Below are 26,185 nucleotides of genomic sequence, written 5' to 3' on the forward strand. Positions count from 1 at the left end.
AGTATATATGGTTTCATTGTAGGGATGTTTTCTCCTTAGCTTCACCATTTTCATTGTTTCAAACATCATTTTAATGTTTTTAAATTGTGTAAAGTATTGCCTGTTGGCTTGAAAGAGCATTCACTAGTCATGTGCAATGTTTTCATAAGAATTGTTTTTGCCTAGAAGTGCATATTGGCATTTTAATTCAGCTTTATTCCATGAAAAAAACTTAAAAAATGCTTTTAGCAATTTTTTGGAAAAGGAGTAGGAAAAACTCAGCCAGGAAGAATTTTCATCTTTTATATAGTGGTGGGACTGTGGTAAAATAGAAATTAAATCGTTTTGTCAACAGCATACTCTCAATGTTACTTGAAACATCACTAACTCTATGAAAGAAAAAGAGAGACAAAGATAGTGGACCTTGAGAAAATGTTTGCGTCCACAGGAAATCAAAGACATTTTGAAGTCCTTGATTCTAAAAAATGGCCTTAACAGACATGCAAGGTATGAAGGCTCATGGAGCTTTAAGCCACAGATATAGTCCCGAGCCGACACAAACAGCTGCGGACACCACAGACACGTAGTAGCTCTGTTTATACTACTCTCTGGAGTCTGCTTGGAGGATGCGTTCCACACATGCGCAGTAGATCAGCGTCTACAGGAAGACAGCGTTGTGACTGCGCGGAATGGTGTGGACAGGTCCGTGCGGTCAAATTGCAGGTACGCAGATATCTTTGCAACCCTATGCGTACACCCTCTGATAATGAAATTTATGTCACACGGACCCTAGCAGACCCTCACATTCTTGCGGACGTGGAAGGTATAATTTCAACTTTAGTGAGGTCACATTTCCTGAATGCTACTGAAATGGATATGTCTTCTTGTTTCTTCTTCAGCCTGGAGAATAAATTCATTCACTCTCTTCTTTCAGACACAGGGCAGGAAATCACTGATCCCAGTCAGATCTGAAGGCCAGCTGTCCAGATTTATTCTGTAACAGTGAGCACACCAAAAATGAAGACCTTCTACAAACCTATTGTGAAGGATTACCCAAAGTGTCAAGTCACACAAATTTGCTGCCTGAAAGACCTTTGGATGTACCAGAGCTCCACTTTGCCTTATAGAGCATGGATGGTAGGAAGACTCCTGGTATTGACGGTTTGACTGTGGAGTAAAGTTTTTTGGGACATTTTAATAGACAATCTTCTAGAAGTCTTCAATGAAAGCCTGGCTGAGGGTGTTTTACCACTTTCCTGTCACAGAGTAGTGATTACTTTGCTGCCAAAAAAGGGGAATTTGCAAGACGCCAGGATTGAATTGAACATCACTATCTCTGAAAGGTCATGGAGAGTTTCGGCTTCAGCAATGGTCTGATTGGTAAAATTAAAGTGTTGTATCAGAACATTGAGAGTGTGCTAAAGCTTAGTGGTGGTTTATGTGCTCCATTTGAAGTGCGAAGGTATATTAGACAAGGTTGTACTCTTTCTGGAATGCTTTATGCAATCTTTTTTGAACCTATGTTACAAAAATGGAATCATATTAGGGGGTTAACCATACCTGGTTTCAAAAATAACATTGTTTTATCTGCATATGCTGATTATGTGGTTGTTTTTGTAAATAATCAAAATGATAAAACTATATTGGAGAGAATTGCTGATAATTTTGAGGCCGTGTCGGCTGCCAAAATAAATTGGAGAAAGAATGAGGCTTTAGCTGTTGGTAACTGCTTTAACAGCTTACCTTTGTTACCTCAGAACCTGACCTGGAAAAGGGATGGCTTTAGATATTTATGGGTGTATCTTGGAAATGACACTTTTGTATCAAAAAAATGGGAAAATGTGGTAGAAAAAGTAGAGGGAAGGTTTTTTAAGTGGAGATGGCTGTTGCCTCAGAGTCCTGATAATAAACAAACTTGTAGCTTCTGCCTTGTGACATAAGTTGGCATGTGTAGAGCCTCCCTCTGGCATGTTAGTGCAACTGCAGGCAAGGATGGTTAATTTTTTCTGGGATCGTTTACATTGGGTTCCTCAGAGTGTACTGTTTCTGCCCAGAGAAGAGGGAGGGCAAGGCCTGATTCACTTAGCCAGTAGGACAGCAACGCTACGGTTACAGTTTATACAGAGATACTTGACAGGATCAAAAGATTTACTTTGGAGAGAAGTAGCTGCTTTTATCTTTAGAAGAGTTAATAATCTTGATCTTGATGCATCTTTGTTTCTAACAGATCTAATTAATTTAAGACTGAATGCACTATCTCTTTTTTATCAGGTAATCTTTAAATCATGGACATTTTTCAAATGTATAATGACTGCTACTACTAACTCTTCGTACTGATTGCTGCAGGAGCCTCTTGTTCACGGTGCAAGAATGGAAATAAGTGACAGTGCGGCCCCTGAGCCAACTGCAGTGCTGTGTAGAACAGGAACAGTGCACCTCAGAAAACTGGTGGACACAGGAGGACTAGAGTTAAATGGTGCTCAGGCAGTATGCTCTTTATTGGGCCTGAGGTCACACAGCTGTGTAAAGAGGATGCTGGATCTCTGGAGACAGAAGTTGACTGTTGATGCTTAGAGATTACAGCAGTGGAGCTACAACACCAAACCAACAAAATGCATTTTCGATGAGCCCTGTACTGGTCGAGATGTGTAGTTCATTGCATTGCGTTGATTGACAGCTGTGATTGTCAGTCACTCACCTGCTGCTCTCCCCGCTCCGGGACTCACACTGAGTTGGACTATTGTTGCAATATTTTGGTAAGTCTAATGTTACTTGATTATGAAACCTGCCCTGTTAGCACAGTTTAGCTAGTTAGCTAGTTAGTGCACTACTCAGTGTTCCCAGTAAGCTACATATTAAAAATCACTGGTTTAAAATTTTCAGTTTTAGTGTTCTTTTTTATTTTACTGTCGGGTTATTTGCCCAAACTAAAGCTTGTTATAATCTACTCTACTCTTTTTAAACTTAAATGTCATGATTTGTTATTAGTCTCTCTATATAAAGCAAGGAATCCCTGTTTGTCTGTATGTATGATTGTCCTTCACATCTCAAAAATCATTCATCTGATCTACTTCATACCTGGAAGATGTATTGCTTGGGACTCAAGGAAGTGCAGTGTCGAGTGTGAAATTCTTTGGATGAGCAGTTCTCAAGAAATATATAAGAATACTTCATAAACAATGTTGATTTGCTTCTTCTTCTGCCCGTGGAGTCAACGAGCGGAAATACAGACAGCGCCACTCTGCCATTGCAACCCACATTGTGGTCGGAGGTTGGATTACATCCATAATGTTAATGACTTGAAAAAATTTAAGAGACTTAAGCACCACTATTGAAATGTGTACTGTGAATGAAACTTGGCAAGTATGTTCAAGACTTACTGCAGGATGTCACGTTTTGAACGGGCACTCCAGTTCATCTAACTAAAAATCAAGGAATCTCCATCTGTCTGTATGTATTTGCGTCCTTTGCACATCTCAAGAACATCTCATCCGATCAACTTCACACTCATGTGGGGAATCAAGGATGTGCAGTGTTGAATTTAGTGCAATATGGACACGTGACACATTTAATATTAATAATCTTTGAATAAACAAGTGAACAGCTAACCTCTCCGCTCTGTGTCTGAGTGCCAGGGGCTGCTTGATATAAACACTGTCACATTACAGTGGGAGGGGCTTCTGGGCTCTAACTTGCTGAGCAGGACAAAGGCATGCATCCCGCTCAGTTAAACTGCCCGAGAGAGAAGAACGAGCACATACGGGAGAAAAAAACAAAGGCGGAGGCAGTAAAACAAGCCAATAGGAGTGCAGACATGTTTGATCGGCAGCAGAATCAACCAACTGCTACTGTATATTGACCCAAACTGGGTAAAATTTTAACCCAGTGATTTTAATGTGTAGCGTTTACTTTGGTCTGACGTAGCAGGGAGTGTTTCCAGAGAGTGAAAGGCAACACCCCGTACTCCTTATTTGGAAGGTCCTGGCTCCAAACAGAAAAGATGGCGCCGACCATAAAGTGCAACTCTGGGCTTCAAACTGGCTCCAGTGCAAAGCAATGTGTGATGTCACACCTCGCTACGTCCATCTTTATATACGGTCTATGGTTGGAAGGGAGAGTTACTTTGTTTGGTTTTACCATCAAAGTGAGTAATTTATCTGTCCAGTTGACTTAATTTCCATTTATCACAAAGTTGCAGTAATTGCTAGGAGCAGTTAACATTTTTCAAAAAGTTCAAAAAATAAATCGGTATTGTTGTTTTATTGTTATTTATATTGTTATTTCTGAAAGTCAACTTACAACAAAAAAGGGGGGACACAGTTCTTTATTCTATAGCCAATGCAAGTCATTGTACAAGCTGTACAAGATGGGCACCAAAATAGTTTTTTTACAATTTCAAAGGAAGTAAATGACAGTTGACTCTTTGTTTTACAGTCTTCAGCGTATTTCAGCTTCAATTATCTGCACGTAGAATAAAGGTCGCAAAGGAATACACCAATTGTGTCATTCACATTCAGGCGAAAGCGGGACCCATTTCTCGGGCTGCATTCAAAGGAGCTTTTGGAAGGGGACAGCCTTGTCATATTTGGTCTAGAAACGCAGACTTCAAAGGATGCAGCCTTTGAATTGGGCCACAGTGAATATGTGTACAACAGCATCGACTCAGTGACGCACATGCTGGAGACTCTTCATCATTATTAATTGGGTTATATCACAAAATGCAAAACCCTCACCCATCTTTACACATTATGTGCCGTTGCGTGATTAGCCACGTCTTTACATGAACAGGCTTAGTCACTGATCATTTGTTTATAAGGCCATCGAGTGATGGCTCCCCTTCCCTTTATGCGTTTATATTACTCATAAATATGGAGGACAATACAGTCTGAGATCCCATGACTAATTTCTACTGACTGGCCCGAACGCTTGGACAGAGCTTGCTAGGAAAGGCTGTCTGTTGAGTCCCCTGCAGAAACATTTCAACTGTATGTAACTGCCTATGAGTTCAAAGTATTTATGAGAAGGAAGCTGAATCTACTAAAAACTGTTGATATTTCATTTGTAAAACTTTGAATTCTGACTGTGTTTTTCCTCTCCTTCTCATTGTCTCTCTTTCTTTCTGGCTTCCATTTTCTGTTACTTGAGGTCATCAATTAATTATTATGGAGTGTTACAGTGTGTTTCTCCCTGCAACTAAATTATGAGTTGCTGCTTTGTCAGCCGGGCCTTGCTAAAAAGACTCCCTTAATCTCATCTGGATCAGCCTGGGTAAATAACAGTTAATAAAAAAACTGCCTGCTCTAAACAGTATGCCCTTGTGGAGGGGGGATGAGAAACACATGGGCTCCAGCATTTCTCCACCTTATCTCAATGAATGACTCCAGACTCCAATAGCTTTCTGACTGCCCTCTGGTGTCAACTTCAATAGAGGGCGTTCTCCTCTACAGGTGAAAGTCAGTTTTCCAAATTGCTTGTTGGATACGGGTTAATATGCATAATATTATTCGCCTCATGGGAGAATGAGTTAAGGATGATGCAAAGTGAATGTTATAGGTGATGTGTGGAGAGCAGTGTAGAGTTGTCAAATAGACGTATTCTCAACACATGTCCTGGGTGAAAAAAGGTCAAATACAGCACAGCTTTGGTTTGATTTGAGAAATCTTGCCAGTGCAATTTTCTTCTTTTGGGCAACACGGATATACATACCAACCTGAATCTACTCTTTTTAAATAAAATACTTTTCCTATTACATATTTAGCTGGCAAAGGGATACAACTAATGATTATTTTCATTATCTATTAATGTACCAATTATTTTCTTTATTTATTATTTCTTTGTTTGATCAGTAAAATGTCAGAAAATAGTAAAAATGCCTATTGCAGTTCCCCAGAATCCAAGATGATATACAGTGGTAATTTGTATTTATTGGTAATAAAATAGCTTGTTCTGTCTTCCAACAGTACTAACTTCCATCAAAGAAGAAAACCAACACATCTTCACATTTAAAAAGCTTGATGCAGTGAATGTTTTTGGCGCGTTTGCTTAAAAAAAGGACTTAAACAATTAATCAGTGATCAAAATTGTTGCTTATTACTGTACTGTAATGTACTGTTTGTGTCAGTTGAGTGGTCAATTAATTCAAAAATCAATTGTTTTGAAATAGGGAATACCCTTAGAAATTAATAGAAATTAAATGTTGAATTTCTTTCACACTATCAAATATTGGAAGATGGGTGACCTTCAATAACATACACAGCAATAACTGCCCTTCCTTTACTAATAACAAAAACATTAATGTAGTGGGTTGCCTCTAACAGCAACGACCAGTTGGAGCTGTGGTTAATATCTACCCGGTAACAGAAGCTGTCATCACATGGATGCCACTCGACTCTTATTAAAATCTGCTCCGGCTGACTTGTGTCCTCCTCCTTGGACTAGCTTGGCCAAGGTCACTGCAAAAAAAAAGAAAAAAGAAATCCACAGGGTAACCTTGTCAAACTAAGCTGCATGTGTCCCCAGAGTTTCTGTGGATTACACTGACACCAGGGTTGAAGATGTAACTTCCAAACTGTAATAAATCACACATGAGTCAAGGAACAGACTTGAAATTTTAAGCTGTAACATGTTGTATTGCTCCAGGTATGCAATAATGCAAATATACTAGATCTATATTTTATCATGCATTTGTGAGTTTCTATCGTTTCTTATTTTGAACAGCACATAGTGGATGGAAGTAAGAGATAGGAAACATTTTAGGTGGAAAACAGTATGGAAAGGTATGTACACAATACCAAAGTTACTTAGTTACCCAAGTTGCACCATCTGAAATCATATTTACAGTCTCAGCAGTTGCACCTCTTAGTATTGTTGGTGACAGGTATGTAAAAGGAAACTGGATATGATTCCCAAACATACCAGAGACTTTCACACAGTAACTTCCAACTTACTTCCGGCTGACAGCTTAATGAGAGAAAATAACTCAGTCTGTACGTCATCTCAAACAATGGGAGGCTGTTCTATACACTTCTGCACAAGTGAATTCTGCCAGTCGACTCTTTCCTCTCAGAGATTTGTCTTTTCTTGATAATAAATAAATTAATGAAAACACGTACAAAAATTAAAAAATGATGTGAAAATATATTATAGATGCAAAGGAAATTACAAATGCATTTCAGAATGAAAACTGTGATACATGTCTATGTCTGCAACACTATAGGTATAGTACAAAAAGCCCTTTCAGAACAGGAAGCTTATGCTTGAATCTGTCACTGAAAACAGCAGCATTAACAAATGAAAATGTGTCCTTCACATCACATACAACTATGACAAATATGACTTTTAACTCCAAATGCATTCTATCTGACCATGTATATACAATCTATGTACTGTTAGCTGGTGTCATAACAGAACAAGTTATTCTTCACACACACACAAACAGACAAAAACCCTAAATTCTTTCTGATTTAACACTAAAATCCCAATCTGCCAAACAAATAAGAGGGTTATTCACATAAATTGTTGCACAGCTTGAATACAAATTAAAAACATATTAGTCATAACTGAAATTACAGACCTATTACTAATGTTAACAATCCTTTAACAGCATCAGAAAACAGTAATAACTGAAATTTCAGTTTTCTATTGACAGACATGTAAATAAGTGCAGGAATGAGAGCAGGTCCCTATCTTGTGTTTTGAAGTTTGGTGGTGGGGTCACCTGTTTGATAACATTTGGCTTAGGGCTGTGCCTTTAGTTTCTTTTAGTGTATGATTACCCAAATGCTGCAAGAGCTTTTTCTACAGTGTTGCAACACCATGCAGTATGTAGGAGCTTTGGTTGCTACTTATGTGTGCATCTTAATATCTTATATAACCTTTATCTAATCAGGTAATCTCATTGAGATCAAGATCTCTTTTGCAAGAGAGACCATTATATATTGTAGATATTATATACAATATCTTAACATGCATAATGATTACATACATAAATGTGACAGTGATAGAATTTCACTTAAGTCAATATGTCAGCTAATCTATTTTGACTAGCAAAGCTTTAATTATATATGTATAATATCAACTGACATTTGAGTTAACAAGTTTGCAAAAATTAGCAAAGTGTCTTTTGTGCATTTAGTGCTTTTTGTTTTAAATATATTGGAAGTGGCAGGGGCAACATCAAGTTCTGGTGCAAACTTATTCAGTTACTCACCCCATTTCCCACAACTCTTGGGTTTGTTTTTTGTTTGTTTGTATTTTATATTATTGTTTTATGGCATTTTAATAATGTATGCATTGTTGTATTTAAGTGTATGGTTGTATTTGCAAATACACATGGATGAGTGTAAATGTATGGGTGGATGTGTGCATATAGATATATGTATAGTTTAATACTTTTATGGTGTACAATCATTCATAGATATATTTCTATTTTTTATTAATGTAAAGTCTGCTTCTCAGTTCAGTTACTGTGAGCATGAATGCTAATAAACTCAAACTCAAAAATATTCAGTGTTTGCATATGGGCGAAAATAGTGCATCGTGGGCAAAACAAAGTTAATGGTGTGTTGTTTTTTCACACAGAGCTGAGGCTTGAGTTCATCAGTTGCACATTGCTTTTAAAGCGGTTTTGCAAAACAGTACAATGTCTGAACAGCTGGCGACTTACAGCGCACCGCCTGGCGCCCACAGCTCTCCAGGCTGATAAGTGCTCTGCAAGAGGTAGGGGAAATTCATTCAGGGCTGAGACTCGCCATATCCTCAACAACCCAGAGAGCAGTAAAGTTAAGTTAAAGAAACACCATCCTGGTGATCTAGAGCATTAATAACCCAGTTTATGTTGCAATTTTATGCGCCCTGGTGCGATCAGGCGCGCAACAGAAGGTGGGCGCACATGGGCGAACATTTGTCCGTTTGAGTCAGTGACCGAAAAATAGCCTAACTGTGAAAAAGTTAACCCAGCGACAGAAGAAAGCCGGGAAGCTACAATGTCTAATTCCGCCCCCTATGAGGGTAACACACGGAGGTCTTCTGGTGTGGCACGTGGAAAAAGACCACCGGATTTGGAGCTGTCGGAAACCACTTTTAACGCGCCTGAACTGGGGACACCTGTGGGCAACGACACATTTTCTGAAAGAGACAACATGCAAGAGGAAGGTAACACAATCACCGAGATACCCCAAGTTCACCTTCACCCGTACTTATCTCATCCCCGGATGTCAGTGCGGATGTCGGTGTACAGTACCGGGGTCCGTCCAGTCCTCACCCGCGCCCTCATCCAAGGACGCGTGTATAACTTTTTGGAAAGGCCATCTGGCTGGAAATGCTTCGTGTATCACTTCACAGTGTGAGTGTTTTTATTTTCATAATCATCCAGATCCATGGGGTATTCAAGGGTATAATTGCAACTCTAAGATCCTAATTAAACAGGGAGTTAATTGCGCGTGCGGAGCCTTGGAAGCCCGCACTACAAAGAACTGTTAATCCTGTGAATTTTAGAGAGATGCTGCACAGATATCACAGCACAACTGGGGGTCCCTCTAGGAATATTATAGCGATATTTTATAAGAGCCATAGCAGATTAAAAAATACCATATAACTCACCACAGAGAAGAGAATATCGTATAAAATACGCTCTCTTAGGAACACTAAAGGAATATTATACATATTTTTCATTTGGGAAAGTATTTTCCTTAGCATCAGTGAGTATTTCATTTTGCAAAACAGTTTGAGCGCAGCAACACAGAGGTGCTTGGGGTTTGCATTCAGTGAGTCTATGACGACAGAACATTTACAACCTATTCAACCTTACAATAAATGTTTTAGTATTCTTTTCTTTTTCTGACAGTCTGACAGGTATGTGACTTAGTCCAGAATGAGGTGGATTTTATCTACTAAAGCTCCAATATCATGAAGATGTCAGATTGTTTCACCACCAAAAAATCAATGTGACAGCTCTGTCAGGTAGCTTGAAGAGCTGTCTTTTTTGACAAATGAAATGTGGTTAGTAGTGAGGGTTCCCTACCCACTGCCAAAAGAGACATTTCACAGTTTGTTTTTCCACCCACATTTGTGAATCTGACGGTCCAGTGGAACCAGACTGGCATTTTCAGGCAGTGGTTTAGGAATGTAGGATATGATCTTCCAGCTCACCCTCATGTGTGTTGTCTGTCCCCACTTGCTGGCACTGATAGCAGGCAGCTAAACTTGGCAGTGTGTGTGCTGTGGAGGAGGCAGCGGCCCTGTCTGGCGCTGCCACCCTGTGACCCTACAGTGTCGGAGGGGACGCAGGGGAACGCAGCCTGTCGGAGCAGGTTAGAGTCTCAGTGACTCAGAGGGAGCATTTCACAGTGCAACTGAAACACATTAGAACATCACCCTGAATATGCACAATACACAATAATAGGAAAGTCAGTGGCTGCTATGATTACGGGAACATCTTAGGTTTAATATCAACAATTCAAATATCATGTAAGTGCAAGCAAGCATGAAGAAGTGCTGTAACCTTCCTCTAATGACCACCTCATGCTGGATCCAAGAAAACTTAGACTGCACAAAATGGGTGGAAAGACCACAGAGTGTCTCTTAACGTACAAAATCAATATTATTTTGCACAAGCCATGGTATCAGTAGCAAATGTCACTTCCGCTGGTGTGTTTGCTCTTGATAATTTGAAAAATAAGATTATAGTAGATGAAATGAAGTATGTTTTGAGGTTGTATTTGCCTTGAGTTTTTCAGCCTGTCATTGGCATGATGGTTGCTGTCTGGCTAAGAAAATCATATTTTTAGAAACCTACAGAATATCTATAGTAAACATTTTCTAATATGCCGCCTCTATCGATGCTTTCCAAAACCATTACAAATCACTGTTAAAAAGTAATTATATTTATGATGTGACAACACTGTGGTTAAGGTCTGGTTAGGTTTAGGCACAAAAACCACTTGGTTAGGGAAAGATCATGGTTTGGGTTAAAATGATCACTTGAAACGTGGTGTGGGTTAAAGTTACAATTTCTTTAAAATTACCCAACCTTCATCATCAATAGACACCGAGACAATCGTAGTTACAATTTTTAAAAAAGTGTCCTGACTCGCAGTTGGAAACGTGACACTTGCGTTTGGAAACAGGAAGTGAACAGCGATGTCCTTCAGCTAAGCCCACTTTTTTCCATCTATCTATCTAGCCATGCACCCAACCCGCCACTTCCAATTATGGAAATTTGTCACCTTATATTGACGTCATCTGAACTTCATCACGTCTCCAGGTCATAATTACCATGTCTGCTAGATGGCATCTGTCACTTAAACGTAACTACAGGTTGTTTTTGCTGGCTTAATTTTCAACCTATACTGTGGTTTTTATTTTCAGGATGGGCTGATAGATAGTGTGGTGGCAAATAAATGAACTTTAGGAAAACAAAAATCATTCAGAGGCGAAGTTGTCAAAAAAGTAGAAGGTCTTCATTGAATTGACAAGTGGCAAAGACCTTGAGTTATTCTGAGCAGAGCAACTGACATGTCAAGCAATACAGTGTCATTTATACTTGAAAATGATATATGAGCACATCCTGATCCCTCTTACATCTCTCATTGGTCTTTCCTTATTTATCCCAGCAACTCCACTAAAATATCACTGGTTATAATACTAAAGAGGAGCTCACAGGTTTATTTACTTTGTCTGTTTATGCTTGGCAGACTATTGTTTTTGTCTAGTGGTGGGGGCACCCTGCCCCTCACCAACTCCCCTTCTGTGTCAATCAGCAAAACAGTCTCAAAAACAAGAGAATATGAGCTTTAAAGGACATGTACAGAGCAATAAAATAAAGAACATATATCTAGTACATTAAGAATACGTGAGTATATATGCACTTAAAGAATATATGTAAGCTTAGAAAATATATATGTATTACATCATAAAGCTTCAACACATAATCAAAAACACGATAAATTATCTTATGTACAATTACTTCATTCAGAATGTGCGTTCTGAGTTAGAAACATCTACATCTTTTAATGTCATTGTCCATTTCTTTGTTCTCGTGAATGTATATACCTATAAACGCACACCTCGTTCTGCCAACACCCAATCTTGGGCCTGCCTGTTCTGCCACGTCGCAGTGCTAGTCGCTCGTAGTTGTTCTCCCAAAGCGCTTAGAGCGCCATCTGTGTGGTTAATAGATCTCTGTAGGAAGGGTGGAACGCAGGCACTGTTGTCTACACATCCAAAACTGGTCAGCCACTGCCTGAGTCTGATGATGATAAGGGCAAAGTGGAGGTGACATTAGAATTACATCTCCTTTCACTGTGATAGAATGTTTCAACCCAGCTTCAGTGCAATTCTCAGTTGCATCCCATATCAAATCACATTGGTGCACTGGAACACTCCCAACTGGTATCTGTCCCTGCTTTGGAAAACATTCAAACTTTCCTACTGCGGATGATGATATGTTGTCTGGAATGGTTATTTTCTAGTGACGTGGGCAGCCGGATATCTAATTTGTGACAATATTCTCCCATGTTACCTGTTGCGTCTCCTGAGGAGTAATTACTGATATACAGATATTCTCTGGATCCTAAAGACATAAAGCAAGTCTCCTCCCAAGGTCTCTCCGGTGAGAAAGTAGCGCAATCTGGCAAAGCAAAATCTGAGGTGGACCTTTTGGTGGATGTAGGTTGTTGCTTTACTTCACATGCATACTTAGCCATGTCTTTGTTAAATTTTTCCCAACTAAATTTAGTATTGGTGACATATAACTTATCACGCTTTTGAACAGACATAATTGCTCATTCTATTTTGTGTACCTGTGTAGTGAGTCCATTGGTACCAATAATTAGCCTGTGCCTTTTGGTAAATTACATCTATTTCAAGATGCTAAGTTTTTATTTCTTTTAGAGAAAAAAAAGACGTGACTCTATCTAAGAAATCATTTAGTTCTACATGTTATTAGCTATTTCTTGTAATATTCTTCCTACATTATCTTATGTAAATGCAGGAATAAGGTTATTAGAACTAGTGTTTCTTTTTGGTCTCTCACTAGACTGTTGGCTGGGTCTTCTTACTTGAACTTGAACAACTTCAGTTTGAGTTAATGCGGTAGGAGTAATTGGTTCAAGTGTGGAGTAGATTTGCGGTTCGCTAGGTGTGGGGGTCCGATTACTGTAGCTATCTTCTTTACACTATACATTGGAGTTCTTAATGAGTCTTTGGTGTTTACTTTTGAGTTAACCTGTGGGAATTGAGTGGTGATTACTTCTAGTGAATAGCCAAAAGCTTGGTCCCACTGAGGCCCAAGCCCAAGTGTGACCTCTGCACTTCTGCGGGGTCTGCTCTACTTTTATACTTACGCATTATTGAGTGTGTCCTAATTTTACTGTCAGAGTATGTTGAACAAAGGATGTGGACAACAACAGGGCTCTGAGATCTTGAGGTGATATGCAAGAGGTTAAGTTGCTTTTGCCCAATCCTCTCTTTTGCAATTCATCAGTATAGGAGGTTAACACACAATTTTTAAGATCCTGAACTCTACCTAACGTTAGACATCCACCGTTGATCTAGTCTATTGCACATGCATTCATTTTTGTAGGCATTTATAAGGAATAGATTTGATTACCTGGTTCGGGAGGTATGCATCTTTCTAGCTGAGTTGATCTAATGTCCAGTGCCCAGAAGGGGTCTGGAGTGCAATGGTTTGCGTTCCTTGACTATCATCTCTATAGAGCATCCCCTGGAGTCTGCAAACATTATTAATGTGTTTATTATGGATCATTATTACAATTGCTGCCAGTAGACAATTCTTCATTTCATGCATGACTGTAAGATTATTTGGCTTTAATGGATAATAGTCTGGTTTTAAATTGTACAAATGTTTTTAGTTGGCTAAGCAATGCTTTGTTTCCATTTGTACAGTACAGAACTTATCCATTTACCCTGATCCACTATTTTAGAACATGATATTTTTTACACCCTATGTTGAAGAATAAATCGATGCTTGTGGAATCTAGTTTGCAGGTTCCAATCATGGCTATGGTTTCCAATCTGTGTGTCTGTTTGATTTAGCAGCAATCAGAATATTTAAAGGGTATCTGTGACAGTAAAAGGCAAATTTAAAGATTTTTAGGAGTAAGAGACAGAAAGAGTTTTAATTATCTAATAGACTGTGTTTAATTTATGCAGGCCCTCTCAGAAGATTATCTATTGAGTAGTTGTGATTTTGCTCTTCCGATCTTGCTTCATTCCCCAACCTACACCGACTTTCCCGCTCTCCATTCGGGCCTCGAGCTTTGAAGTAATGTGTCAATCAATCTGGACAGGGAAGTTCAGATTGATCAGTCAAGTTCTTTTTTTTTCTTCTGCTCCTCAGTCTGCACTTGACCTCTACGTACTTTTAGTCAGGCCTTCGATGTTGTGATATTGTGTACGGAATGTGACGTAATGATCAAGCCATACAAGGAAATTTAGATAAGTTAGTTAAAGCTTTTAACCAGCACTTTTAACCTTTCTTCTCTTACCCTCTACTGTATTCCTGCAGTGTGTTATGTCAATTCAACAATAAATCTCAAAATTAACCTTCCGAGGAATCAAAATATTCAGCAGAAACTAGAAATGTATTTGTCAACTCAACAAAAAGCCCAAGGATAGCTTTCAAAATAATTCAAAATATTAAGCAGAAATGTTTAAAGGGTAACTGTGTGTTTCTAATTTAACTGACAACAGACAAATAACAAGCTTAAAGCAATTTAATTAATCAGAGCGCAACTGTGTTATTATTTTTAATTTTACCAATAATCAAGACTGTGCTTAAAGTACGCCAAAGTCTGTAAAACAGTTCAAAACTGCATTTAGAATGGCCCAATACTTTAATTAGGGAAAGACAAATGTGTTTAGTGTAATCCAAAACTGTACCCCAGTTCAAAAATAGGTGACTGTGCTGTGTCAATTTAGTAACCAATAAGGGCATATATATATATATATATATATATATATATATGTATATATTCAGCAAAAGGCACTGTACTATGCCAATTCAGTAACAATCCCAAAACAATAAATCTCTAAGCGATTCCAACTATTCAGCAGAACCGAGCAGTGTGTTTGTGTCAATTTCAACAACAAAGCTACAAAATAGCTTATTAAACAATTTAAAATATCCAGCACAAAGTAGCAGTGTGTTATCAACTTCAGCAATAAACTCAGACAATTTAAAATATTCAATAGGAATTAGCAATGTGTATCAATTCAATAACTCAACAATAGCTTTTCAAACAATTTAAAATATTTAGCAGAAATTAGCAATGTGTTGTCAACTTCAACACAGCTCAAGCGAAGGCTTTCAAACAATTTAAAGTATCCAGTTGAAATTAACAATGTGTAATATCACTTCAATAATAAACTCAAAAATAGCTTTTCAAACAATTTAAAAGATTCAGTAGAAACACAAACAATGTGTTCCTCATCTCTCCTATACTTGAAACTCCTGATCTTCTAGGTCAGTTATCATATAATACTAGTTTTTTTATGTTTACTAGGACCTGCTCATGGAGACTGCAAATATACTTTATAGAGTTGCACTCTAGATACACAACCACAGATTATCTTACCATAATTATCCTATTTCTTATTAGCGTTCTTCTTATTGTTATTATTTTTATTATTGTTACTGAGTGTGTTTCTCTTACTCATAGTGGGTTACCCCAAAGATATTTTATATTAGATAAACTCTTTTTATTTGCCCGTGCAGACCTCCCGGGCCAAAGGAGCAGTATTCGCGAATAATGTTTACTTCCTGGCTCAAGTTAAATTTATGAGAGGTTCAACCCAAGTTCACAATTATGGGTTGGCTTTGCAGTCTTCACTTTCTTAGACTCACCAGTCTAACAGGTTTATCGACACCCTCAGTACCTTCGGGTTAAAGGTTCCTATTGCAATAGTTTCACTTCACTCTTACTCTGGTGAAAGCAGCTAGTCATGACCATTCACACCAAATCACCATTCACACGTTATGACTGGTTAGTTTTCTGACAACTTACCCCTGTTTGTTACAATCAATTATAACTTCTTCTGGTTCTTTATTGGTGAGCTTTCATGCTACCTTACCAGCCGGATGGCACTAGGACCCGGAGCGATATCACCACACAGATTTATATTATAAAGCAAAACTGCTTACCTATTTTTGTGGCCACGTCTGTATAGCGACAGGCTCCAAGGTCCCATGTCCTCCGGTACTGCAGCCTACTCTTTGCCCAATCCTTGTTTGTAAACGCCAATTTTTGTGTTGGCAAATAAATGAACTTAAGGAAAACAAAAATCATTCAGAGGCGCATTTGTCAAAAAAGTACAAGGTCTTTATTGAATTGACAAGTGGCAAACACTTTTATTCATCACATTTATACTTGAAAATGATATGGTCATTTCCTGATCTCCTGATCCTCATTGGTCTTTTCCTATTTATCCCAGTAACTCCCCTAAAATATCACTGGTTATAATACTAAAGAGGAGCTCACAGGTTTATTTACTTTGTCTGTTTATGCTAGTGGTGGGGGCACCCTGCCCCTCACCAACTCCCCTTCTGTGTCAATCAGCTAAACAGTCTCAAAAACAAGATAATATGAGCTTTAAAGGACATGTACAGAGCAATCAAATAAAGAACATATGTCTAATACATTAAGAATACGTGAGTATATATGCACTTAAAGAATATATGTAAGCTTAAAAATATATATATGTATTACATCATAAATCTTCAACACATAATCAAAAACAATTGCATTACACTATGGATTTTCCACAACAATAGATAGATAGTTAGTAGGGGTGTGCCCGAATACAAATACGTTATTCGGCAAAGCATAAATAGTGTTTTTTTTTTTCTTTGAATATTTGTTTCATACAAATATTTAAAAAATTATTTGTTTTCAGGAAGAAAAAAAAACCCATGTCAAATACTAGCGTGCAGGTCGGTTACATCACTATCTCAGTCTCTCTCCTCTGCTCCGCTGTTATGTCTATCAGCAGGTCTCATCAAGGGGAGTCACATCCACCTGCTGCATGACGCACATTCCCTAATTTGGACATCACTCCTGGAGTTGGTGGTGTTCCCCAGAGATAAAACTGAGCTACTGACACACGGAAAGTGCTCCCAAGGGACACTTCATAATCTGTTGTTCTCTTTCTCCTTTCCACAAAGTTGTGTTGTAAAAAATAGGCAATAAATGAAAAGTGCAAAGCGAGAATCGCCTTTGAAGTTCCTCCCTTCATGTCACATGCTGTGTTGTCTCTGTGTTATGGGTGTATAATAGGTAGAGGTCTGTCTGCAATGAGGCAATTAGTAAAGTTTTAGCTCAGTAGTCAGTGCAGTCGTCTATGATCTGGGAGACTCCAGTTCAAGACCCAGTGTGGGGACCTCCTTCATAAGCTAGTTTATTCATGAAGACTTATTGTAACAATTAAATTTTTTTAAATTAAAAGTGTAATAAAAAAAACAGGATTTTTAAGCCTCTTTCCACTTTTTTTCGAATACAAATACAAATACAAATAATTTTCCTCAACAAATATAGATACAAATACAAATACTGGGCGCTCTGCACATCCCTAATAGATAGATAACTAAACAGAGTAGGGGATTAAATATAAATCTATGAAAACTATGAAAATGTAAACTATAAGCACAATATATACAAACTTACAAGACAAAAATACAAAATTAGATACAGATATAAAATTACCAATAAGCTATGCTTTGGGTAGGGCAAATAAAACATCTGGTTACAGTTGAGCAAATAAATACACAAAAAAATGATGATGGGACACAAACTCAGGTCTCCTGCATGAAAATCTGATGCTTTAAAAGGCGACTACCACTCCACTCACACACACTCTCTATATATAGAGCACACGACTTCCTGCATTGGCACTGGATATTGGCACTGAATGAAAATAAATGAAAATGAAAAAGGACACTGATCTGCAGTGTATTCACAGTTGTAATTTTGTTTGTATGTTCAGTTTTAAGCACAGAATATAAAGTGCCAATTCATTAATTTTAGCACTGGTCTTTCCAAAGCTGAAGATAGACAAAACTCTCTCCAGATTTGTCTCAATTCGACAATACAGCCAGGTGCTTGTTGCAAGAGCATGTTGTATGGATATTTAACTATGAAGCAGGTTTTTGGGGTCAGTGTGTTACCTTGTTTTGCAAGTGTTTGAGTGGGAGAAAAGCAGTTAAGAACAAGCATGGCCTTATCATTGACCCAGAACTAGAACGTCAGCGTGACCCAAGTCCTTATCAGAAATACCCTTGTGTGTGCGTGTTTGCGCATGCATATGTATGTCCATTTGTGTGTGTGTGTGTGCTTATACAGTATGCTTACAGGGGAGTCAGGTCTATTATGGTAGGAAAAAAAATCACACTGCACTTCTCTGAAAAGGAGCACAATATTTTTATCTTTACACTTCTAACAAAGTATATTCCATGCTCACTTTAGAAAGACAGAGCATTTATTCACGGTTCATTTATGATTTTCTTCTCTGCCTTAACACATTTCCTTGATGTTTGTCTGCTACAGTCAAACAGTAAATGCAGTATTTGGGTCTGGAGCAGCTTGGATCCACCCCACATGCTGGTTGTAGATGAGTCTGCCAGGAGAGTTCAGATAAATCAGAAAGTGTTGTTTCAGACCAAGCCCCATTAAACTGAACTAGACATTCTGTCTAACAGTATCAAGCTGTAGGAAATAAATTCAGACACAATTTTTAATTATTTAACAAACAAGCCAAGCGCTCATGTGTTGTTATTCTTTTCAATTTGAGCAGAATTTTTGACTATAGCTGTTTGTATCATGTCCTGTATTTAAGTAACTGTGGGAAAAAGGGATCTGTGCTTTTATGAAAAAAAACAGTCTTAGACAATCACTTCACTGCTCTTGCCTCAGTCCAACATCTTTCTTTCAACCTTGTTTTACAAAACTGATTGTCAGTGGAGCACACTGACAAGACCTATAAACTGAGGAAGGTTCCAATTGGCTATCTAGACAAGGGGTGAATTGCATTTCTTTTGGTTGATTTACTTTGCAGTGTTGATTTTTTTCCCTCTTTATCACTCTAAAGCACTTCATAACAGTGATAAAAATAAAGTATGATTGTTGCTGTTGTTGTTCCAAACAGAATATTTGATGGTAACAGCCAGTGACATGGTCAGCAGCGTCATTACTAACTCTTATCCTGTCCCCAGCTTTGTCTCTACACTGGCTGCACAACAGACTGCAAGTGAATCTGTCCATCAATAATAGATAGGAGGAATGCTTTGAGCTTTTGTTTAGAGTTCAGTTGTGTCTGTGTAGCAGAGCCAATGTATTATTTTGTCTGTTCCTACACCAAGCCCATGGGTGCCACAGTGACACAGAGCTTGTATTATCTAATAGGCCTTGAGGTAAAGGAAGTGAAATATGATGGTGCAGTTAGTAAAGAGGGTCTGACGAGTCAGATAGTCTCAGATGGATTAAAAATAAAGCTGAAGTGAATGGGTCAGCATATTGAGTATGTATGTTTACTGGCATTTCCAATGCTCTGAAATAATTTAAGCAGAACTTCATTGACAAATTACAATCATTAGCATACCGGGGTGTTTGGTTGGGAAAGTTTGATATTATTTTTCTTTTGATCCTCTTTTTATCTGCCTCTGTCACATTTGAACATAAGATATTTTAAATTACTTGCTGCTTCCCTAACTTGTGAGTTGTGTTATCTTTTGCCCAATGTGCCCTGCTTTTCTAAATAGACAGATTTGCTTCTATTTCCAGACTGTAGATGTAACTTTGCAAAAGAGACAGGTACCAAACTACTGAGACATTTCGTTGTATCGTGTACTTGTTGTGTTCTTTCAGACAGGACCAGCTGCTTTGTTAGCTGTGTCACGCACCGGCCCATCTTCCCTGAGAAGGTCTCCCCTCTGTCTTTTATCTGTGTTGACGTGTGGCGTGCACGCACAAGCCGGTGTATTTGGATTCCTGGCCAGTCTTCAATAAACTCAAGCTGTAGTATGAGGTGATAAGAGTCTTCATGGTGCAAACACTGACTGGAAACTATAACTCCCCCTACACATAGTTTCCATCAAGTCTGCTCATATAGGAACAAGAGAGTGATTTGTAAGGGCTTAATGGTTTTACGAACAATAGTTGAACACTAGAGACAGTAGAGAAAATACTTCCAGTGTGCAGTATTGTTAAGATAAAGCCAATTCCACTATGGATTTCCTTCATGCCCCAGTATCAACTTGTTTCAACAGGACATTGAGTCTTGCAGAACAGACAGGCTCATGTTTTTGTTTCATGTTTCATACAACCTCCAATCATGTATGTCCATGAACTGTCTCTGTGTTCCAAATAAACATTTGGCACTCAACATGTTGGGCACAATTCTTTTAATGTGCTCATGTCCATCAAATGTTGTTTATTTCAGGTTCTGCCAGGGGGTGTTTGTGAGCTCAGGGACAGTCTGTGTCAAGCTTGCTCAGATTTTCTCCAGAGCTTCACATGAGCAGAACCATAATTAGCCTAACTGCCAAACTACAATGCATAATGTTGCAATGAATGGTTACATTTTGACATGAGTTATCATGGCTCATGAAGCGTCCTGATGGCCTGAGGTTTTAAGACGCTGACCATGTAATTGCAATGTCCTCGGTTTTGGTGTTGCTGGTGATGCGAGTCTAGTTGCATGTCATTCCCCATCTTTCTTTCCTGTCTCATGTATACAGTCTCCTATACAATAAACAAAAAAAGCCCCCAGAAATACTGAAAAATTTTTACTTCTTTAGTAATGCCAGTTATGTCCATATTTTGTTTGGTTAATATTTAATTATTACATTAAAATATTTAATTTAATGTTGTTGTTGTTGTTGTAGTTTAAGAAAATATTAGTTTTCTCAAGTTCTCATAATTCCATACTAACCACATACTTATATCAACATATACAAACATATATGGATGACAGCAAAACACAGAAAAATGATCAAATTTGATTCAGTTAACTCAATTTTTGTTTAGTAGGCATTAGACTTCTGTCACTGTCCCAAGTTTTGAAATATTGGCAATGCATTTAGCTTTTAAAGAATAAGCTTTTCCATGCCTCCATGTTGTTTGGTTTTTACCAAGCATTGGGATATGCTACTCTTCTATAAGCTGATAAACTCAGATGGTGCCATATGACTCCATTCAGAAAATATGCCTTTCACCACCACGTCGCCTGCCAACTGAAATGAAAAGTTAATCAGTTTGTCCTTGCCTCAGCACCAAGCTTCCCTCAAAGTTTAATGCAGATTCTTTCTTAATTTTCTGACTTACCCTGCTAACAGACAAACATGATCAGATGGAATGGGGTGAAAGGATAACCTCATCTTCAACTCTGGTAGTGGAAGCAATGATGCAATGAAATAAAAACAGGAACTGGGCGGACTGAAGCACATGTTAGGGTCAAGGGTTTGAGAATGGCTCATCACCTACATATATTGCAAAGAGATCTCCACTACTATCAAATTGAACTGAATTTCACCATTTGTCTTTTACAGTATGAACAGCAGTGAAAAAATGATTACTATAATTAATTTTGTTTTACAAGACAGTGTTTAAGCCTTTGTTTTAAGTATGAACTGTTGTCTTTTCAAGTAACAGAAGCACAGTCGTCAAAAGACTCCTGGTGTGCTTCAAAATTATAATTTGCGTTGAGAAAGATTTGAAGTCAAAACCTCAGGAGAAAGACAAGGCCACGCAAGTGAGTGTTATTTTTTCTGGTATAGTGCCATTGCAGCTTGAAGCCTTATCTCAAAGAAATAAAATATCTTTATCTTACGCAAGTTGAGGAGTTACAGACGTCTTATTGTTGCTGCAGCTGAAACACTTGTGACCTTGAGGGGGAATAAGGAGAATGTTAAGGAGCAATTTAGTGTTTGTTAATACTGTGTGTGCATGCGTCTGTGTGTGTGTGTGTGTGTGGTCCTCAGACGTGTGTACGAACCTGTGCGCTCATTATTTGACGAGTTTATCATGCGTTTCACATTCATATGGTTGAGTTCAAAAGGTTTCACAGTATTTCCTCTGAAGGGCTGTCCTTGAATGTTTGCTCAAATTGAGTCAGATACTTTTCATGACAAAAATACAAAGTAATGTTATGCTGTCTAGAAACTTTATTTGGAAAGTTGTTCAAAAGCTCAGACTTGAATCAGACACCAAACTTAAGTGAAGTTGTCGCTGTTTAAATCAAAATCTGAGATGTTGACATAAATATGAGGTGGAATGATGAAAAGTGTTTGAGTGACTTGAATGATGACAAAGTTATGTAAAGCTTTGATTTGAGGAAAATTAAGTTGATAAGTAACCAAGAGCATCATTATCCAAATAGAATAAATAACTACAAGACAATAAGAATGACCACCAATGTAAAACAAATTTAAGACTACAGTATAATCTGCTTTGTTTCCTACAGGTTTCTCATAGTTCTCGCCTGTCTGATCCTCAGCGTCCTCTCTACCATCGAGCAGTACCAGGCTCTGGCTCACACAACTCTCTTCTGGGTGGTGAGTGTGAAATTTGATCAAGTAGAAAAGTAACACCTGAGATTAACCGTAAAACGTTTTTTCATTGGATTGTCTGTCAGATTTGATCTACCTCTAAGATAAAAAGTTAAAGATCACATTACATGATTTTAGCACCTACTGGACCATCCCAACCCTCAGAGTTGAGAGCTGAGTTTTGGGTCTGATGAGTGATGACTATTTTGCAAAACTAGAGACTTTAAAGCCACAATAAGACCAGAAAGTGGAACTGCAAGATTAATGTGTTTATCCTCACAAAATAAAGGTGATACTGAAAGCAGGCAGTTTATACTCTGACAAGATTGGGGATATAAAATGACACAACTAGCATGATATATATGGACTCTCCGAGTCTGTGTTCCCTCAAAGGTCGACACTTTCAAGAGGGTTTGAATGGGCCAACAATTTACTTTGCCTGTAAGAGTGAATCCACTGATAGTGGTGAGTCTATTGAATGAATATGAATGGATTTTGCTCAGAAATGTTACTGTTTTAAATATGGGGATGTTAAGGTTGAAGATCCCTAAATGATCTCTTCTAGTGTGTTGGATTTGGTCAGGCTCAGTGTGACCGTGTGCACACATAGTGAGAAGCAATGAGAGCGATCTTTCCAACAGTGTAGATTCCCAATTCCTAACTGTAGTCTTGAAATGTCACTTTAGAATATATTCATATGTCCAGACTGTGTTTTTGGGAAACACTAAAACAGTCTCAAATAGGCTTACATTCCTGGCGGCCCCCTTTGGACATGATTTTACCTTGAAACTGCTCCACAGGTGGCAGCAGTGAATATCATCTGAGTGTGTTCCGTTTTGGAGAATACATTTACAAAATAATTAATCTGCATTTTATGAATGTTAACATGAGATAAAGTGTGAGCATAAAACTAGGAAACACTGTTTTTGTGCTAATAAGGCAAATTCATCTCCTACATTAAATATTTTATGGACCGTTTTACTCAAGCTGGAAACATGTATTCAGCTTCTAGGGAGGCCTGCATATGAAACTACCTTATGTGTGGTGCATAACAAGTCAAAGCTGCTCATCTGCCAAATGAAAATGAGGATAACAGGTGTATGCTTCACTTTCATGCAGTTTCACACGCACTATCTGTATGTACGTTTGATAGTATCTACCAGTATGTTACATAAAAGGTATGCACCAGTACAAGAAGAGAAAAGGAAGACAGCCAGCCAATGTAAATAATGCAGGTTTCAAAACATAAAAAAAAAAAAAACAAACAATCAGCTTTATAGATATTTTATGAGGTAGGATGCATCCCACATGTTGGTTATGCCTTAAGGATTCACTGAATGTTATTGGGTGAGAAATATCACATTTTTTTATGATCTTTATTGAATTTCACATCATTAAAATTCACAAAAAAACAACCAAACAAAACAATAAAACAAAGAAACAATAATTTACATTAACAATAAAGTGCAACCAGTCCCAAAGTGCAAAACAACAATAAAGTGCATCATCTCTCAGACTCATAGACTCTCTTGTTTAAAGTGCTGTCAGTTCATAAGTCCAGTATGTTCCAGGGGTGGTGCTGAGATTTGTCCATACTTCTCCTCCTCCGGAGGTCAGTAAGTATCAGTGTTGGATTACAGTCTGCTGTATTATCACGGCACATCTTGTTTTCCATAATTTTGAACATACGACACATATAATTAATTGTATCAGGTCTGTATGTTTAGATGGCAGTTTTTTCATCAATAATACAATAAATTACCATTTTGCAACATAAATTAAAGTGCACACCAACAGCTTTCACTTTATGCCAGACTTCTTGGGCTTTGTAACAGTCCATTAAGAGATGCTGCTGTGTCTCATCATCATTGCAGAAAACCATTGGGCATTTTTTTGTAGTAACATAACAACTCCAAGACATAAAAGCTCTAACAGGAAGTCTCCCCACAGATATCAGCCAGCGAACATCCCTAATGCTCCCTGACAGGTTCATACTTTTTAGATTTTTTATCACCTCTGTGCTTTCATTACAAGTTAAATTTTTATAATTAATAAATCCACCATCCAGAAAACTCCACAGTGTATCCTGATCATTGGTCCATGAAGTACATGTGTCTGAAAGATACAAGTAGAGTGATTGTAGTTTTGAAGAATCTCAGAAAGAAGCTGTACCTTTTTTCACTCTATAAAAGAATTGTTTACATTGTAGTTTCAGCTTGTAGCCTTTTCTCCCTCTGCTGTATCCTGATCTGACCTGCCCATCCGTTCAGCACTTTTGTCTTGTCTATTTTTGTTGGATTCTGATATTTGGAGGCTTGATTCTGATATATGAAGTAGTTAAGAGGTAGTTTTGTTCCCATTTCAACTTTTTATTGTCAAACAACTAATTTAAATGAATTAAGAGATTATAATAATGCTCTTAAAATAAAACAACGTAATAACTAGACATTGAGTCTTTGAAATGACTCATATATTGGATATAATTCATTAAAGCACAAAACAATTTGAGAGTAAACAAATATGCTTAATTAATTTCTATCACAGTTTTTATAATGTTTGTATAATTTTAATTTTTTGTGTTGCTGGTGCTGCAACAATAAGCACCATGATTGTGAAGATGTTTCTTTAACAACAAATATAAGCCCTCAGTTTCTGTTGTTTGAAAAGCAATTTCATGGGTAGAGTGACCTAACTGCTGCCTCACAAAAAAACAATTTTGGGAAACTTACTTTGGAACTACATAGACTTTTTTTCGACAAACAATTTCAGGGTGTCCCGCTGGCCTAAGAGGGCGAAGGCTCCTCCTCTAAAATCAATAGTAAATAGGATAAACTTAACCCTGAGGCACCAGCTGTGGAGCACAGACACTGTTTGGGTGATGGGTGAATCACTCAGGCTCAGACAAAAGAAAACCCCTAGAAAGGATAAAAAAGGACTTGAGGATTTTCTTTGAGGAGGACTAGAGTGTGCCACATATGACAAGTTCACCTTGGCCTGAGGATAATGGGATGAAATGGTCATGGTGCTTCATGAGCTGGCACATCAGAATCTCAAATCCTCCAGGTTCATTGTTGGATCCAGAGAGATTCAGTCTGGTGCCAGAGACTCCTGCGTATGACTCAAAACAATTAAAAAGAAAAGCATGAATTGTGTTAATAAATACCACAAAATCATGAAATATACATTTCATGGCAAAATGTTTTTCTGCCTTAAGTTCACCCTCTGGAGATACTTAATCTTCTTATTATTCGCTTCTACACAGATAATGAATAATTAATATTTGCACTGCTACTAAACCTTCCAAAATCTCAAACATTAATCTTTTTCGTCCTCCATCCCAAAGGGACTATTTTGTACTTTGTGCTTTCTAGTATTGAGATTTGCTCTGACCCTGCCAATCTTTCTTTCTCTCCTCCCCCACCACAGAAGCATCTTCTTTGTCTTGTTTCTTTCTTCCTGCATACTCAAGGTTAACAGAGACTACGCTGTTCTTTACTTGGAGATGCAGCACAGGCTGACAGTGTATTTGGTCAGATGCTTGGCAGTTTGCCCAAAAGATTCAAATTCTCCAAAGAATATGTTTGTTTGTTGGATCCCAAATGACTGTTAGCTACGAAAAAGGTTTTGCTACATTTTATTTCATTCTGG

General features: G+C 38.0%; 1 protein-coding gene across 1 annotated transcript in view; it reads left to right on the forward strand.

Annotated features, from left to right (window-relative positions):
- The first annotated feature begins 8,642 nt into the window (after positions 1-8,642).
- kcnq1.1 (potassium voltage-gated channel, KQT-like subfamily, member 1.1) overlaps positions 8,643-26,185 on the forward strand; it is a 53,515-nt gene continuing 35,972 nt past the window's right edge. Inside the window, exons 1-2 of the mRNA XM_042418482.1 lie at positions 8,643-9,322; positions 22,453-22,543. Coding sequence (XP_042274416.1) covers positions 8,964-9,322; positions 22,453-22,543 — 450 coding nt within the window. The 5' untranslated portion in view covers positions 8,643-8,963. The remainder of the gene's footprint in view (positions 9,323-22,452; positions 22,544-26,185) is intronic.

The sequence above is a fragment of the Thunnus maccoyii genome, chromosome 1 (genome assembly GCF_910596095.1).
Source record: "Thunnus maccoyii chromosome 1, fThuMac1.1, whole genome shotgun sequence".
NCBI classification, from domain to species: domain Eukaryota; kingdom Metazoa; phylum Chordata; class Actinopteri; order Scombriformes; family Scombridae; genus Thunnus; species Thunnus maccoyii.